The sequence below is a fragment of the Pituophis catenifer genome, unplaced genomic scaffold (genome assembly GCF_029215685.1).
Source record: "Pituophis catenifer annectens isolate HBS135680 unplaced genomic scaffold, rPitCat1.0.hap2 SCAF_3, whole genome shotgun sequence".
NCBI lineage: Eukaryota > Metazoa > Chordata > Lepidosauria > Squamata > Colubridae > Pituophis > Pituophis catenifer.
In genome coordinates, this window is record NW_027256883.1 from 105431528 (window position 1) to 105448266 (window position 16739).

General features: G+C 37.9%; 1 protein-coding gene across 1 annotated transcript in view; it reads left to right on the plus strand.

The window, feature by feature from the left end:
* The window catches only part of ADCY10 (adenylate cyclase 10), a 199965-nt gene that overhangs the window by 15026 nt on the left and 168200 nt on the right, over nt 1-16739 (plus strand). The window contains exons 3-4 of the mRNA XM_070941042.1: nt 8206-8244; nt 16429-16572. Of these exons, the coding sequence (XP_070797143.1) occupies nt 8206-8244; nt 16429-16572 (183 nt within the window). The remainder of the gene's footprint in view (nt 1-8205; nt 8245-16428; nt 16573-16739) is intronic.

Genomic DNA, 16739 nt, shown 5'->3' on the forward strand with positions numbered 1-16739 from the left:
TGTAATAATTGTGGGAAATATTAACGAGGAAAAAGTGACACTGGTTAATTTATATTTACCAAATGAGAAGCAAAAAGAATTTCTTGAAAAAATAACTAAAATTTTGGAAATCGAAAGTGTAGGGAAAGTAATTGTGGCTGGGGATTTTAATTTAATTAGAGATAAAATAGATAGTACTAACCCCACTCATTGTGGAGGAGCAAATAAAATGGGGACCTTAAATAAATGGATGTTTCAAAACGGTGTGGTGGATGTCTGGAGAGAAGTGAAAGGAACTGAAAGAGTGTACACTTTTTACTCTAAGATACATAATACATATTCAAGAATTGACTATATCTTAGTTTCTAAAGATTTGTTGAATAATGTGGATAAGATAGATGTGGGAATTTTTAAGGATTCTGATCATGCAGAAGTTATGATGGAAATTAATTTTGAGAAAAAAGGAAGTTGTTGGAGATATGATGAAAAACTGTATAAAAATGAGGAAGATAAAAAATGGATATTTAAAAAATGGGAAGAATGTTGGAGATTGAATGATAATGGAGAGGTTAAATTTGAAATTGTTTGGGATGCGATGAAAGCAGTGTTTAGAGGGGAAAGTATCAAGTTATCAAGCAGAAAATATAAAAATTATAAAAATAAAATTGAAAAAGATAAAAGCCAGATTAAGGAATTGGAAAATCAATTTTTGCTTACTAAAGAAAAATTTTTTTTGGAGGAATTAAATTTGCTAAAAAATAAATTGATAGAAGAAGATATAGAATTGGTAAAAAAGAATATGAGATATTTAAATAGGATTTTTTTTGAATTTAGCAATAAAAACTCTAAGTTATTGGCAAGGATGGCGAAAAATAAAAGAGAGAAGAGAGAAATTGGAGCCTTGATAGATGATAAGGGTATAAGGCGCTATAAAAAATTAGAAAAATGTGAAGTGGTCAGGAACTTTTTTCAAAATTTATATTCGAAAAAATTAATTGATCGGGGAAAACTGAGAAGCTATTTAGAAAAACATGTTGTGAAAATTGACCAAACATATAAAGATTTAATGGAAGAAGATATAACACAAGATGAGATTAATGGAGTAATACAAAAAATAAAATTAGGGAAAGCTCCAGGTGAAGATGGATTACCTGCTGAGTTTTATAAAGAATTTAAGGAAATAATAATACCAAAATTGCAAAAACTATTTAACAAATTTTACATGGTGGAGAAGTTCCGTTGTCATGGAACAGAACGGTGATATCTATAATCCCTAAACCAGATAAAGATTTAGAAAGGATTGAGTCCTATCGGCCCATCTCTTTGATTAATCAAGATGCAAAGATATTTACTGCCATTATAAGTAATAGATTAAGTAGATTTATAGATAGATATATAAGTTATAACCAAGTAGGTTTTGTGAAGGGTAGATACATGAGTGATATTGTCAGAAGAGTATTAAATATTATAGATGTTGCTGAATATAATGCTGATAAAATAGGTATAATATCATTAGATATTTTTAAAGCTTTTGACTCTGTACAATGGGAAACTATTAAAACAATTGTTGAGGTACTAGGTTTTGGTAATAAGTTTATACATGTTATTTCAAAACTGTATCAAAAAAGTAGTGCAAGAGTGAAGGTGAATGGAAGGCTGACAGAAGAGATAAGATTGGAAGCGGGTACAAGACAAGGATGTCCCCTGTCTCCAACATTATTTTTATTGGTTATGGAAATTTTGACTAAAATGATAGAAAAAGATGAAGAATTGGAAGGGTATAAGGGATATAAGATAAATCTGTATGCGGATGATACTTTGATTATTTTGAAAGATATAGAGAAAGATTTGAAAAAGATACATAAGCATTTGGAAGAATTTGAGGAAATGACAGGTTTGAAAATAAATTGGTCAAAATCTGAATTATTAATGAATAATAATGGTAAGGAGTGGGAGAATATGCAAGAACAACTTGGGATAAGGATTAAAAAAACATTGAAATATTTGGGCATAACACTTTCACTCAAAGTTAAAGAAATGAAAAAATTAAATTATGATGTGGTGATGAATGAAATTGAGAAAAAGATAGATAAATATAAAATGATAAAGTTGTCTTGGTTTGGTAGAATTGCAATGTGTAAGATGATGTTGTTGCCAAAGTTTAATTTTTTATTTGAGATGTTACCGTTAAACTTGACAGAGAAAGATATTGAAGGATATCAGAAGAAATTGGATAAATTTTGCAATGGTGGGAAAAGACCTAGATTAGTGAAGAAAATGTGGTATCAAAATCAAAAGGAAGGTGGATTAGGAATCCCCAAACTACTCAATTATTATTGGGTTTATGCTATTCGGACTGTGGTAAAAATATTTAAAGGTGAAGATAGTCATTGGAGAGATTTAGAATTAAAGGACATCAAGAGATTTGGCTCAACATGGTTTTTAGATAAAGCAAAATCAAAATGTGTAATTAATAGCTATTGGTTAAAGGGACTGAGTAAAATTTGGAACAAATTTGTTAAAATTTTAATTCCAGATATAATTTTCTTAGGGAAGACAATTGAAAATTGGCCAATTAAAATTAATATAAGTCGTGATAGGGTAATGGAAGATGAAAATATACAAACTATAATAGATTGGTTAAAAACTTCAGAAAACGAAAGGAGGAAAAAAGAAATCATTGAAAAATTGGGTTTAGGCTGGTTTGAAAAAATACAGATAGAAAAATGGACTAAGAAGGTAAGGGACAATTGTTCGATAAGTAGAAGTAAAACTGAATTTGAATATTTAGTATTCCAAATTATGAAAGATGAAATTGGGCTAAAGGGACTCGTTAGTAAGATATATAAGATTATAAATTTTGATGGAAAACCACAAAGGGTGATGAAGATGAATTGGGAAAAAGAACTTAATATTAAAATATCAGATTTAGATTGGAACGTGAATTGGAAGAGTAGAATTATGAAGACTTTATCTGTAAGGATTAAAGAGCATAATTATAAGGTTGTTTGGAAATGGTATTTGACTCCATTAGGATTGTCATTGATGGATAAAAAAATTAGTAAACAATGTTGGAGATGTGACATGGAATTAGGGACTTATGAACATATGTGGTACAAATGTGATAAAGTTAAAAAGTTTTGGCAACAATTGGAGGAAATGATATTTGAAATGATGGGGAAAGCAATAATATTGAGACCAGAAACTATATTACTGTTGATAATTAAGGAAATAGAACCAACAAAATATGAGAAAGAATTGATTAGAATTATGATTATAATGGGTAGAATTATAATAGCCAGATATTGGAAATTAGATGTGAATTTTAGAATAGAAGAATGGTATTGTGAAATGTGGAAATTAGCCTTAAATGATAAAATGACATGTGATATTAAAATTAGAAATGGTGACTATAAAGAAGATATTTTCTGGAAAATTTGGAAACCATTTGTGGACTATGCGCTGGGAAAATTGGATGCTTCAGTACCTGTACCCCGAGAACGTGGAGTTTGGCGATCATGAGGATATATCCGAAGAACCAAATCTTCCTTTCTTATGTATAGCACAGGGTGAAATATTGTATATGTTGTTTGTAATGTTAGTAATTTAAAATATAAAATGAATAAAAAAATTAATAAAAAAAAACATGTACACTGAGAGTACGGAGTTTGAGAATAAGACCCTTTACAAATCCGTGATTGGGTCGCTGTTGTACATCGCGAATTGGACAAGGCCGGATATCAGTTTAACCATAAACGTGTTGTCTAGACATTCGGAACATCCCACACAGTACCATTGGAATGGGATCAAAAGAGTCCTAAGATACTTAAAGGGTACTGTGAATTACTCATTGTTGTTGGAGCCAGAAATAATCGGAGAACTAAGGTTGAGTTGTTATTCGGATGCCAATTGGGCAGGGGATGTTAGATCTAGAAAAAGTACCTCGGGATACATTGTATATCTGAATGGTAGCCCTGTGTATTGGTACTCTGGAAAGCAGAAGCTAATTGCAACTTCCACAGCAGAAGCTGAGTATGTGAGTTTGTCCAAAGCTTCCAATAACCTAGTTTGGTTTGATGATCTTTTGGTGAGCTTATGGAGGGAGCCCATGTATCCTATAAATATCTATGAGGACAACATGGCTGCTGTTAACATATCGGAAGCCGATGCTGTAGGTCAGAGATCGCGCCATATTGACATTAAGAATACATATGTAAGGCAATTGGTGAGAACAGGTTTCATTAAAACCATCTATTGTGAAACAAGGGAACAGGTGGCGGATGTGTTTACTAAACCGCTGCCCCGTGAACAACACCATTATCTCCTGGGTAAAATATTGATGGCTATGTAAAATGTACTGAGCGTTGATGTGCATATGTATTCAATGATGTATGTATGTTCGTTATCAAATCAAATAGCCACAGAGAAGGGGATTGTCACAAGTGTTTTCAGAATTGCTGTAGCTACTTGATCAGTCACAAACAGTATGGACCCAATCAAGCCATCTCCTGTTTGCAATTAACTGCAAGCCTTCCCCGCCCTAATTAATTGCAGGTTAACTCCCCATATAAGCACAGACCTTTCTGCTTGCTATTTGGGCCTAGACACTGTTTAGGCCTAGATGCAGAGCCAGTGCTGAAGCACCTGGACGCAGAGCCCAGAGCAGAGCTGCAGAAGGGAGGAGAACTCAGCTAAGGAGTCCTGACGACTGCAGCAGAGATAGCAGCAGAAAAGGAGCCGAAGAGCTGTGTAAAGATACTCCCACGGAACTAGCTGCAACTGTGAGTTGAGATAGCTGGGAGCCTTTTGAAGTCTCCAATTTCGGCTTGCCTTTTGCTGAGTTGAAGCACGCAAGCCAACATCTGAACTGTTGCTGCTGTTGGAGTCACGATCGGAGGGAGAGCTGGACAGTTTCCCTCCCAGGAGCTTCAAGCCACGTTTGCTGATTGAACTGTTTTCCACAGGTGACTTATAGCTGTGAAGCCTACGCTGCTGCCCTTCTACCACCTCGATGATGTATCGACACCGAAGCTGCTTAATGTCATGTTAGTTTTTTCTTATAGTCTGTTTCGGTATTGTGGAGAGGAATTTAGGGAGATAGCCTGGCTTCATTTAATCAAGATAAGACTTAGTTGTTAATGTGCCTTTTTAAAGACAAAGTGTTTTTTAAACGTTTTGAAGTAAAGTATATTTTTATACAAGACTCCTCTGCTAGTTTTATTTCAGTCCTAATGTGTTTGCTTGTGAGCTGGTTCACGGTTCGGGGACAACCCTCAACCCCATCCCCACATTTTCACAATGCCTGCAAATGGCGTCTCGGTATTTGCAGGACTGTCTCTCGTGAGCTCCACCGCAACTCGAGCACTTTTCTCAGCGACGACTTTGCTCGCCCTTCTTTTTGTCAGTGTGGAAGACGTCCTCGTCTGACTCTTCCTCCGTACTGGTCCGCACCTCCTCTCGATGAACAGGTGTTGACTTTGGGCCGTCTTTTCCCGACTGTGGACATTGTAGCGCTTCGGAAGCCTTAGTGGACGCTTCGTGCGCTCTTGCTTCATCTAGCGCGCTGGCTAATGTCAAATCTGGCTTCGCGAGTAGGCGCCTCTGTAACCTAGTTTTTCTTATGCCACAAATCAACTGTTCGAGGAGTGCGTCATCTAGATCCCGGTAATTGCAATGCATTGCGGTTTTTCGAAGGGCAGCCACATATGCACTGACCGGTTCTCCTTCTCTCTGTACTCGTTGCCGGAGCTCGTAGCGTTGTACAAACTTCGAAGGAATGGGAGCATAGTGGGCTCTCAGGTTTGCTTGCAGGATGTCCCAGGGGACCGTCTGAACTGGAGTTGGTTCGCAGAGAGATTCGGCCATCTCGAAAAAGTCTGGCCCGCAGTGGCTCAGGAAGAGCGCTCTTTTTCGGTTCGCTGAGAGCCCTTGCATCTCACTTGCTTCCAGGGAACACTTGAACCTGGTCAAATACAACCCCCACTTCTCTCGGGTTGGGTCAAAGGGTTTTGGCAGGACGTAGGCAGACATCGCAGTATGTCTCCGTAGTCCGCTCGTCACCCTGGCTGAAACTCAAAGCTCTTTTTGATTTGCTTCTTGTGGCCTCAATCCCACCTTCGTCGCCAATGTTGTAGCACGGGAATAACGAGAGGCACAAGCAAGCTAGTGACAACAGCTCTTTAATTCAGGGTGAGACTTCAGCAAAGAAACACAGGCAACAGCCCTCTTTATATACAGTTCAGAAATAACCATTAACCAATCACAAGCAATGGTGCATTTGAATTTCCCGCACAAAATAGATACATACATAACACTTTCTTTCCTGCTTAGCCCATAAAAAGCTGTGTTGGCCCAAAGTCAGTCCAGTTGCTGCCTCCCTCTGGGCAGGAGGTGGAAAGAAGCTCTAGAATGGCAGGGGAAGGAGGCCTGACAGCAATAGTCTTGAGACTGGCTGGCAGTAGGGATGGGGGAGGGGGAAAGCAAAGGGAGAGCTGGGACCTGTTTTTTTTTTTTAAGGAGTGCATTCTCCTTTAAATAACAATAAAATACCATTTGTATGGAACAATTCCATACAAATTATAATAACGTTGATGAATGACTAGGCAGAATTCTGGGATCGCCTGGTGGTCTCCCATCCAGGTATGTTGTTTGGGGGTGTTTGTGAAAAGTGTCCACTGAAGGGAATATGGTGAATTAAGACTGGGGAACATAGCCACTCTCACAGGCAGGCCTACCTCACTTCCCTGCCAGGCATACAATTCTGGGGCCGCCTGGTGGTCTCCCATCCCAGTACTCTTTCTGGGGGTAATTGCTAACTTGTTCCAATCATCCCCACCCAGTCTTGATGGGAAAGGAGGTTGGGATCAGTAACCCTCCCACCCACCACCCCAGGCTTCTGGACAGCATTGGCCAAACAGGGGCCCTCCAATTTTGCAGGAAAGACTCTCAAGCTGCAACTTTTCCTCTGCTATTCAGTGCTGTTAGTCCTATGTGCACTTTTCACATGTCCAGAGGCACTCTTTTCTTCCCAATTTTCCCAAAGCCTGGGAGTGTTCTTCATATTTGCAGAGACACTCTTCCTATTCCCAGAGGCACTCTTTCCGCTTTTCTCACTTGCAAATCCATTTGCGGGAGCACCCCTTTTTCACAGAGAAGCAGAGTGCTCTCAGCATTTGGGCAAAGTGGAAAGTGTGCCTTTTGGAATGTGCAGGTTTTTCTGGACTAAGCAGGGGGCCATTGGCGGTGGAGAATTGCCAGCAGTGGGGTAGTGGAGGAGGAAAGTTAGCTGTGATTTGGTGACAGTGGTTAGCTGGAAGTGAAGCGAGTATAGGGAAGGGTCAGAGTTTAAAGGTCCCATTCTGTTTAGAAAAACCATAATCCCCAAGTCTTAACATTGAGTCTTGCATAATACAGTAGTGAAATGACTCCCATTATACCTAGCCAGCACTGACATCTGACAGATCTGTGCCATCCTATAGTCTTTTGTGGCTCTTTCATATTTTTTCAGACCTCAGAGGTCCGATTTATTTCATAATTATTCTTTTAGTTTTTATGACAGATTGAGCATTTGATTGAAATTGAATTACCACATCATTGTAATGCAGCAGTATCTAAATATTAATCACAATGTTGGAAGTCATTTTCACCTTTTTAAACAGAAATATATTAACAGTGTTATTGTCCTTTATCATGATATTAATTATGTGAACTTTTGAAAATGATGAATGGTGTGCTATTGTTTCCTTTCAGAAAGAAGTCCCTCTGAGTTCAATTGAATAAGCTCCATTGAAACATGGAATGACAGCTATAAACACCACCCATCAACAGAAAGGAGCCTTTCGGTTTTAAAGATTTTTTTTTTTTTAATATTGTGGTTCTGAAATAAATCTTTCATTTTAGCCAAAAAATAACCTACCAATAATTAAGTTAAAATTATAAACTGAATCATAAAATGGCACTTGGCATAAGTGCCATAATGAATATATGCTACATTTCAAATGTTTCTGCCCACATAGGTAGTTTTATGCCCACTTGAGGATGAACATGATGGCAATATGAAGTGCAGCAGGTGGTGTGGCAAGTCAGTGGTTGTTCTTGTGTGGAAAAAAAAACAATGATTAGCATTTTCTCTAAAAGCAATTTATTAGAAGAGCCAATTTCCCCATGGAATTTTCTCTACCATGCAATGAAAGATTGTAAATTTCTTCCTTTTTCTTTCATGTATAGAAGTACTGGTGTTTGGAGGTGATGTCTTGAAATTTGCAGGTATGAACTGTGAAAAATAAAAGGGAGTGATTTTATTTTTACACATCAAAAATATTTGTTTCTTTTATTGTGTTAGTTTACATCTTATTTCAATACAATGTTATTTATTTAATAAATATTTTCCTGTATAATACACAGGAAAAAAAGTGGACATTCTATCATTATTAATTATAGTTTAGGATATTGGTGCTATGAGCATTAGGATTATTTGGCTTTTTGATTCAAAGTTTAGTATAGCTTTAGAAATTAAGAACATACTGTATATCAGGATATTGATTATGCAGTATAATAAAAGATTTGTTCTTAGGCTAAATTATTTGATTTTGAAATGTCCATTGTATTATTATTAGGTACATCTCTTGGTATGCATTTGTGTGTGTTTACACGTTAACAGAAAGAAAAAATAGATGTTTAACAAATGTAAAATATTAAAAAGAAAGAAAAATGGCCAAAAAAATAAAACAATGAAAAAAAAAGCTTTTAAATTTCTGACTTCCCTTTTTTACATATCTGCTAATTTGCAATATAATTAAGGATTAGGCCTCCTTAAAAACCAAACTATAGCTAGGTACATTTACTGTGGTGGATGATATATTTTATGTATGGGAACTATTTCTGGTTAAATTTATTTAAAATTCTATTGTGTATGTACTGTATACTGCTAGTTTTGCCATTACTACATATTCTCCAGGTTTAAGTCTAATCAGATATTATCAGAATTGTGTCTTTCTTACATTAATGAGCAAAATATTCTTCTTGTGGTAAGCATATTTATTATTAAATTATAATATTTCTTGTTTATTTTTTATGAGATTATTTCTAATAAGAATAGTTGTGGTTTCATTTCAAATTTAAATTCCAATTTTTTTCTGCATTGTATCACATCTTTCCAATTTTGAGGTTGTTTTTATTGATCTATCGCATGTAATAAAGGATTCCGATAAACATTTGTGGTGGAATAGGATAAAATTTGCTGAGTAATAGGTAGAAGATGTTTTGGATATTAGATGCTATGTGTGGTTTTTTTAAATCTCTCAGTCTGTGAATGTTTTAAAACAGCAGTTAATGTTTCCTTTTTATTTCTTAGGTGAATTAAAAAGACTTTCCAAGCAAAATTGCATAATTTGAGAAAACCAAGTTTTAGATGAATAGAGAGCCATGTGTTCTTGTGTAAGCAGCCTTTTCCAGTGGTGGTATTCATCCGGTTTGCACTGGTTCATGGGAACTGATAGCTAACACTTTGTGCAGTTTGGCAAACAGGCTGAATGTGTCTCCCCTCCTCCCCTCCCAAGCCTCTTGCTTCCTGATACTTCTTCTCCTTGTAGCAGTGAGGCCTCACCACCACTTCTCTGGCTGCCAAGCCTGAGCAGCTGATCCAAAGAGCACTGGATTTCAAAAGCCAAGGAGTTCAATGCTACAAGGAGAAGTGGTGCTGGGAAGCCATGGGAAGCAAACCTGGGAAGCAACTATCACAGGGTGCTTCTGGAGCTGAAGGGGCCGTTCCTGGCCCAGAAAGACTCTTGAGGATGCTGCTTCAACTGCCTCCTCTGTGAGGGCTACTGGCCTGGGCAAGCTCTTGGATGAGAAAAGGCAGTTGCTGCACAGCATTGAAATTGACTGTTACAACAGCCTGGCAGGTTGGGGGTTTTGGTACTGGGCTGGGTGGGAAGGGGAGAGAGAATGGTGAGGAGAGGGCTGAGAAGGAAAGGGAAGCAAAAGGCAGGTGCTTTGCTTCTCTCTCTCTCTCTGGCCCAGAGCGTTCTGACTGAGCTTTGCAACTGAAGTTCATCTTGGAGGCTGAGGGCAAAGGCTAGGGCTTTGGGGGTGGAGAGAGATCGGGGATACTTCTTCTCACCGCAGTTGTTTGCAAGTTTGCTAGCCAGATCAATTCACGAAATAGGGATGAGGACAATGAGAGATGTCATTTTCCCTCCTTCCCTCCCCCTTGCCCCAACCTCTGCCTTTCTGCAATGGGCTTGGAAACCTGTGTTTTCCTGAAATTGGGTGCAGCAATTTGCCACCTGTTGCCATGGAGTCTGGAGACGCAAAGCATCCCAGATGTGTTTTGAAAGATTCCTTCCAGACAGAGAAGCAAATAAAAACCATATTTATTTAGGATTCTCGTAGGCATACTTTGTAGGTTGTTTCTGTCATTGGTCTGGGGTGTATGTATGTCTGTGTGTGTGCTAACAGCTGAAAAGCACATCTGTTGCAGTGCACCTTTCTACATTGCTAAATAACTAGGGCATAATAAATAGCTGTGGCTATGCATGAGACTTTAAAGTAAATGGCTGGTTTCCTTGTCCTCGAGGCTCTTGCAAATCCAGTTTACCTAAAGGGAAAAGGATCAAAAGGTGAAAAAAGTAATTCTTGCAGCAGATTTCTTCCAGCATAAACTATTATGAATTAGCACCAGTTCATCAGATTTGTGAAGTATTATTCTCGGTAGCAAGTGCTACCAATCTTCCCATCTTCTAATGAATCCGCAGGAAATGCTGATTGTGCTTGTGATTCTCCAGAAGCAGCAGAATACAATCAGTTGCTTTGTCTTTAACGTGTTGCAAGAGTCTGTTGTTTTCCTAGTTGCAATAGCAGGGTAACACAGTTGCCCTTCTAGAATTTGTCCCTGGGGGAAATATGTGTCCATATACTCTGTGGGCAATGGTAAAATTAATACACACACACACACACACAACTGAAGTGCTCGCTCTCTCTCTCTCTCTCTCTCTCTCTCTCTCTCTCTCTCTCTGTGTGTGTGTGTGTGTGTGTGTGTGTGTGTGTGTGTGTAAAAGGCAGCACTGATCAGCGATCATAGCAGCACAAGAACAGGCACTAAGCACCAGATCCATAGAAGCAGGGATTTACCACACTAGATGGAACCCAAGGTGTAGATCAGTGTCTCTCAGCTGAAAGATATGTGGACTTTAATTCCCAGAATTCCCCAGCCAACCATCAAGGAGTTTCCACAGAAGGTCGTGAAGAATAATACAGCTAAGAATCTGTGGGAGTTCTGGATCCAGATGGACAGCAGACATTAGATAGTCAACCAGATGCTGTAGTAGTAGACAAATTAATGGACAAAGACTAGAAGAGCTTAGGCATCCAGGAGGCCAGGCAAGTGGGCGGGTGAGGCGAGGCACCCCACGATGTGACTGCCATCGAGTTGGCCATGCCCACTCAGTCACATGACCATCCAATCTCACCTATCTAGCTGGTCATTAGGGCAGATAACCAGTTGTTAAATTATTTGAATCCCACCTCTGGCCTTTTCCCATTTGAATGTTTCCCCCTAAATTGTGCTTATCTCACACCCTCTCTGAAGCTACCACTGATTGCTCTGCCATTATTTCACTATGCCGACCCCTTGCACACTCTCCTATATCCTGCAGCAGATAGCAGCACCCTCCTATCCCAACCCTGGCTGCTCTCATACTGTGCTGCACCAATCCCTTGTGCACCGTCCCGCACATGGCAACAAGCACTTATCTGCCTGCTAGCCTGCTTGCAAGCTGCCTGGGACTTACAACTTCCTGTTGGCTTCTCCACTTTATTAGAATGTGGCAGGAAATGGCAAGGAGGTTCTTTCTTAATGTCCCACAATTCTATTTAGAAACAGCAGCGGCAAGTGCTGGAATTGCCTTTGCTAAAAGCGCTGCCAAGGTCATCATGGCTAAGATCATATGATGTCATGCTTTACAAACCCACCATATAGCGACAGAAATTCTGATCCCACTTATCTTTATCTAAGGACTACCTATAATATTTTTGACATGTTGATAATTGGTAATTATACCAAGCTGATTATTAGAAATAGGAGGATAGGTTGCTGTAATGTTGGTAAATGGCTGCCTTGAATCAATACAATCAAGATTTTTCTGAACAGGTTGAACAGTATCTGATTTAATATGCCTCCGTCTGTTTAAAACTCAAGAATATAGATTCTGTCTTAGATAAATGAAATTATTTGTGATATCAGTCCACTATAATTTATTTTAGACTCCCCCCCTTGTTTATCAGCTTTTATTGTTTTATTTATATATAAAATAGAAAGAAAAATAGAAATGTAAAAAGGGGGGGAAATGTACAAAGGAGGAAAAAAGGAAGAAATGCATTGTCAGAAATGGTGTAGGGTCTCCTGCTTGAATGGGGGGTTGGACTACATGACATATAAGGTCCCTTTCAACTCTTTTAATCTGTTTAATCTCTTTTTAGCACAGTACAAGATAAAAACACTCCAGTCTCAACTGTTTGCTTTTACGCATTATTATATAACTAGCCATTTCCATAACAACAAATCTATCTAATCGACAAAACCAAAGTCAAAGTTTCAGTTTTTTTCAATCACAAGCACAAAATCCAGAATGATATCCAAATGAAAACTTTACTTAAATATATTCTCCTCTTTGAATAAAATACTCAATTTAACCATTTCTGCTTTATCTTCCTTGCTGTGGAAATAATATGTATTTCTATTTGCACCTAATAAATCTTTGTAAACTATCACCATTTATATTAACAAGGTTCACTTCTTTGACTTTACAGGGAAAAATACTTTTTTTCATCCTTTTTAAAATGCTGAACTTTTCTTTAAACACATTTCTAAAATCAAAACTTTTTAATACATCTTTTTCTTTTAACTTAACATACATGCTTTGAAATTCAGGATTAAATTTATGTCCCTCCCTCCAAACTATCCTCATAGAATAATTCTTTTGTATACATCCTTTTTAAAACTCTAAATTTTTCTTTGAACTAATACATCATTAACTTTCTCTTAACGCAAATACTCTCAAATAAATTTTCAATAACATTTTGCATACTGTTGGAAGGAAAATCCATCTGGTTTGTTTTATTGTTTTGTTTGTTTTATTAGATTTATATACCGCACTACTCCCGAAGGACTCAGGGCAGTGAACAGGCACAAAATAAAATACATAGATACAAAAGTTAAAAAACATAATTAAAACCAGATTAAATAATTTAGCCCGAGACAATTAAAAATCCCAATAATTTAAAACAGATTAAAATTTCGATTTAAAAGACTTTTAAAACAGGGGAGAAAATTAGGCCAGGCCGGCTTGCTGGAATAGGAGAGTCTTAAGACCACGGCGGAAAGTGCGCAGATCCGGGATCCTCCGTATCTCTGGGGGGAGCTCATTCCAGATAGTGGGTGCCCCCACAGAGAAGGCCCTCCCCCTGGGGGCCACCAGTCGACATTGTTTAGCTGATGGCACCCAGAGGAGCCCCTCTCTATGAGAGCGTACTGGCTGGTGGGAGGCTGCTTGTGGTAGTAGGTGGTCCCGTAAATAATCAGGTCCTAAGCCATGGAGTGCTCTAAAGGTGGTTACCAAAACCTTGAAGCGCACCCGGAAGACCACCGGGAGCCAGTGCAGCTCGCGCAGGAGAGGTGTCACACGGGAGCACCATGTTGCTCCCATAACCACCCGCGCGGCCGCACTCTGCACCAGTTGGAGCCTCTGGGTGCTCCTCAAAGGGAGCCCCATATAGAGAGCATTACAGTAGTAACGGTTCGGTTCCAAGTTGGGAGAAAGACACTGGAAGCAAGGAGGTTGATTGGAAAGAAAGGTTTATTGACCACATATGATTCTGGGCAGCTGACAAAATGGAGTTGAGAGTGGGTGGGTTTTATCTTCTTTGGGCTTTGTATTTGAGCTTCTTGTTCCAGTGCAAGAACATGTCCTTTAATATCTATTGGCTGTTGTCAGATTCCTATGGGGGTCATATAGGGGTTATGTAGGGGTCATAGCTGGCTCTCTAACCAAAAAAAAAAAAGGAAATGCAAATCCTAGGTGTTTGTCTGAGCTAATCTGGTCAACGTCTGGATTATTGTTTATCTGAGCTCCCAGGTTTCTGTGACTTTGAAGTTTGGATTGCTCTGGGGTCATGCAGTGAAAAGGCTTGTTGTCTGAAAGGGTGTTGGGCAATTCCTATTGTGGCTAATGGCTTTTGTCCAGCGTTGGATCTTAGGTGAGGGGCTGCCTTCTAATCCTATCATTTTGCCTTTGTTAGCTTTGCTACAAGGAGTTTCAAAATATCCTGTCTTGAATGGATTACCAAACCTGCATTTCTAAAAGCTGGCCTCCTCAGTTTCTGTTTGGTGGCTATTAAGAAAGACTGAGTCTGCTTTCTGTCTTTAAGAGCATTTCTCCTTTAGGGAAATATATTCTGCCTTTTTAATATTTCCCAAAATATTTCTTTTTTCTGGGGGATAGGTGCTGACTTTCTACAATACTTTAGGAATTACTTAGCCATTATGCATATACTGTATATAAAGTTACATTTTCAAATTTTTGATTAAGACTTTCTTTCCGTTACATATATCCCATAGATAGAAATCTATCCTAATTTCAGTCAAATTGTTAAATTCACTCCTTCTAGCTTGTCTTCATGGAGTAAAATCTTTTTCTTCTATGGAAAGTTTATGAAGTAGTTATAAGCTTCCCTTTTTCTAAGAATTTCTCAACCTTGTTAATGTCCTTAAAGAAAAAGTCCCAAATTTGTCTTTTTAAAAGTTGCAAATTTTCTTAGCACTCTTCTTTCAGTTGTATTGAGAATTTGTATTATAAGAGTTGGTATCAAGTTTATATTCCAAAATTGCAGTTGACTCCTCTGCATTTTCAGCTATCTGTGAAAATGCCTCAGTAGTTTGGTAATTTTCTAAACATGTTTGCATCTCTAAAATAGTTCAAGAAGTTATACATCAAATACATCGCTAATAATTTGCTCCTCCATCTTGACTCCCTATTTGGTCAAAGAATAGTTTTTTAATAAATCACTTTAAAATTACTAGGCATTCAGAAATCATAAAAATCAGAAAGTTTTAGCCACTTACAGCAAAGCAGACCAAGCTACAAATTATTACAAATAATAAACTAAAACCACATTTTTCTGCCTTTATGTTTCTCCATCAGCTTTTTTCTCTCTCCACACTTCCTTATTTTGGCTTGCTTTAGCAGCCTTCTTTGTTGTTGTCTAACACTGAAGAAATCCCCAAAATGGTGCAGGTCTTCAAAAAGGAGTAGCAAGCTGTGACTAAAGAGACCCTCTTTTAACTTATTAAAGATTAATAGTCCTTAAAGGTGATTAAGAAATGAAAGGCACAACTTACTGTTTGTTTGAAAAGTAAATTTCAAAACAGCTGCTTCTTCAATGATGAACAGATTGCAGCCCTTCCCCCTAGCTTTCAGCACGCAGATGCTTCGAAGCTCTGAAGTTATTTGCAGATCTCAGCTGTATCGGAGGATCTTGAGGGGTAATTCTAAGACTCTCCCTAAACTAGGAGAGTCATATAAACTGACGGAATGCCAGTTCTTTCCATTAGTAGTTGAAGAGCTACAGCCCAGGGAAAAACCCTTCAGAGATCCCTCCCTGGGTGTGAATTCAATTGGCACATCTTCACCGGAAGCGATCTTAGACTGTTTCTTCATTATGATTTCTAGTATCATCCAATCAGTTGTACTGATACATAGTAATAGTAAGGCGGATAGGATTTATATGGCTTTAGCAATAGCTGAGAGAGAGTATAAATTACAAGTGAAGAATTGGCCTGAATTATATAAGAGAATATCCTATTTTCACAAAAGCCAATTGCAAGAATCATCTTTATAATTTGTAAGGGTCTCTGCATCTTTCCACTGCATTTCTGTGGCCCGAATTATCTTGGATTCCCAACTAAAGGTACCACTTTTTTTTATTAAAAAAAAGAGTAAAGAATAGAGGTGCTTCAAGCAATGGCAATTATTTTATTAAACAATGACTTTGGTTATTGATATACAATAAATCAATGTTTTTCAAACTTGGCAACTTTAAGATGTGTAGATTTCAACTCTCAGAATTCCCCAGCTAACAAGTTGACACATCTTAAAATTGCCAAGTTTGAAAACACAGATATAAATCAAATTAAATAATGAGATTTCCTAATCAGATTTCCTCATTTAAATAACACATTGAAAGATAAAAATAATGCAAACGCAATAAAAGTTAATATAATCCCATTGCGAATGGGTAGTAAAGGTAAGTAGAACCCATCCCTGGTATAGATCATTATGTTATTGCATGAATAAATAGTCATACAAGTAGGCTCCTTTTTATAATTCTGTAAAACTATTGAAAATACATTCTTGAAAATGGAACAAGCTCAATGATTTGTTCTCTTATTTCCAGGTGATGCACTGTTGGCACTCTGGAAGGTAGAGCGTTGCCATTTAAATGAAATTATTACTCTGGCACTGAAGTGTAGTTTCAGCATCCAACAAGAATATGGTGTTCGTGATACTGAAGTGGGACTTGAGCTACGAGTGAAGATAGGTACCACCCCTGAGTCTAGAACAAATTTGGAGCCTATTTTTTATAGAAAAGCTATAAAACAATATGTATGTTAATTTCATCTGTACTGAGAGAAACAGAAGCAAAAGAAAAGCTGCAAAGATGGCTGTAGCCAATAAGTAACCTCTATTAAATTAATATTCCCTTTC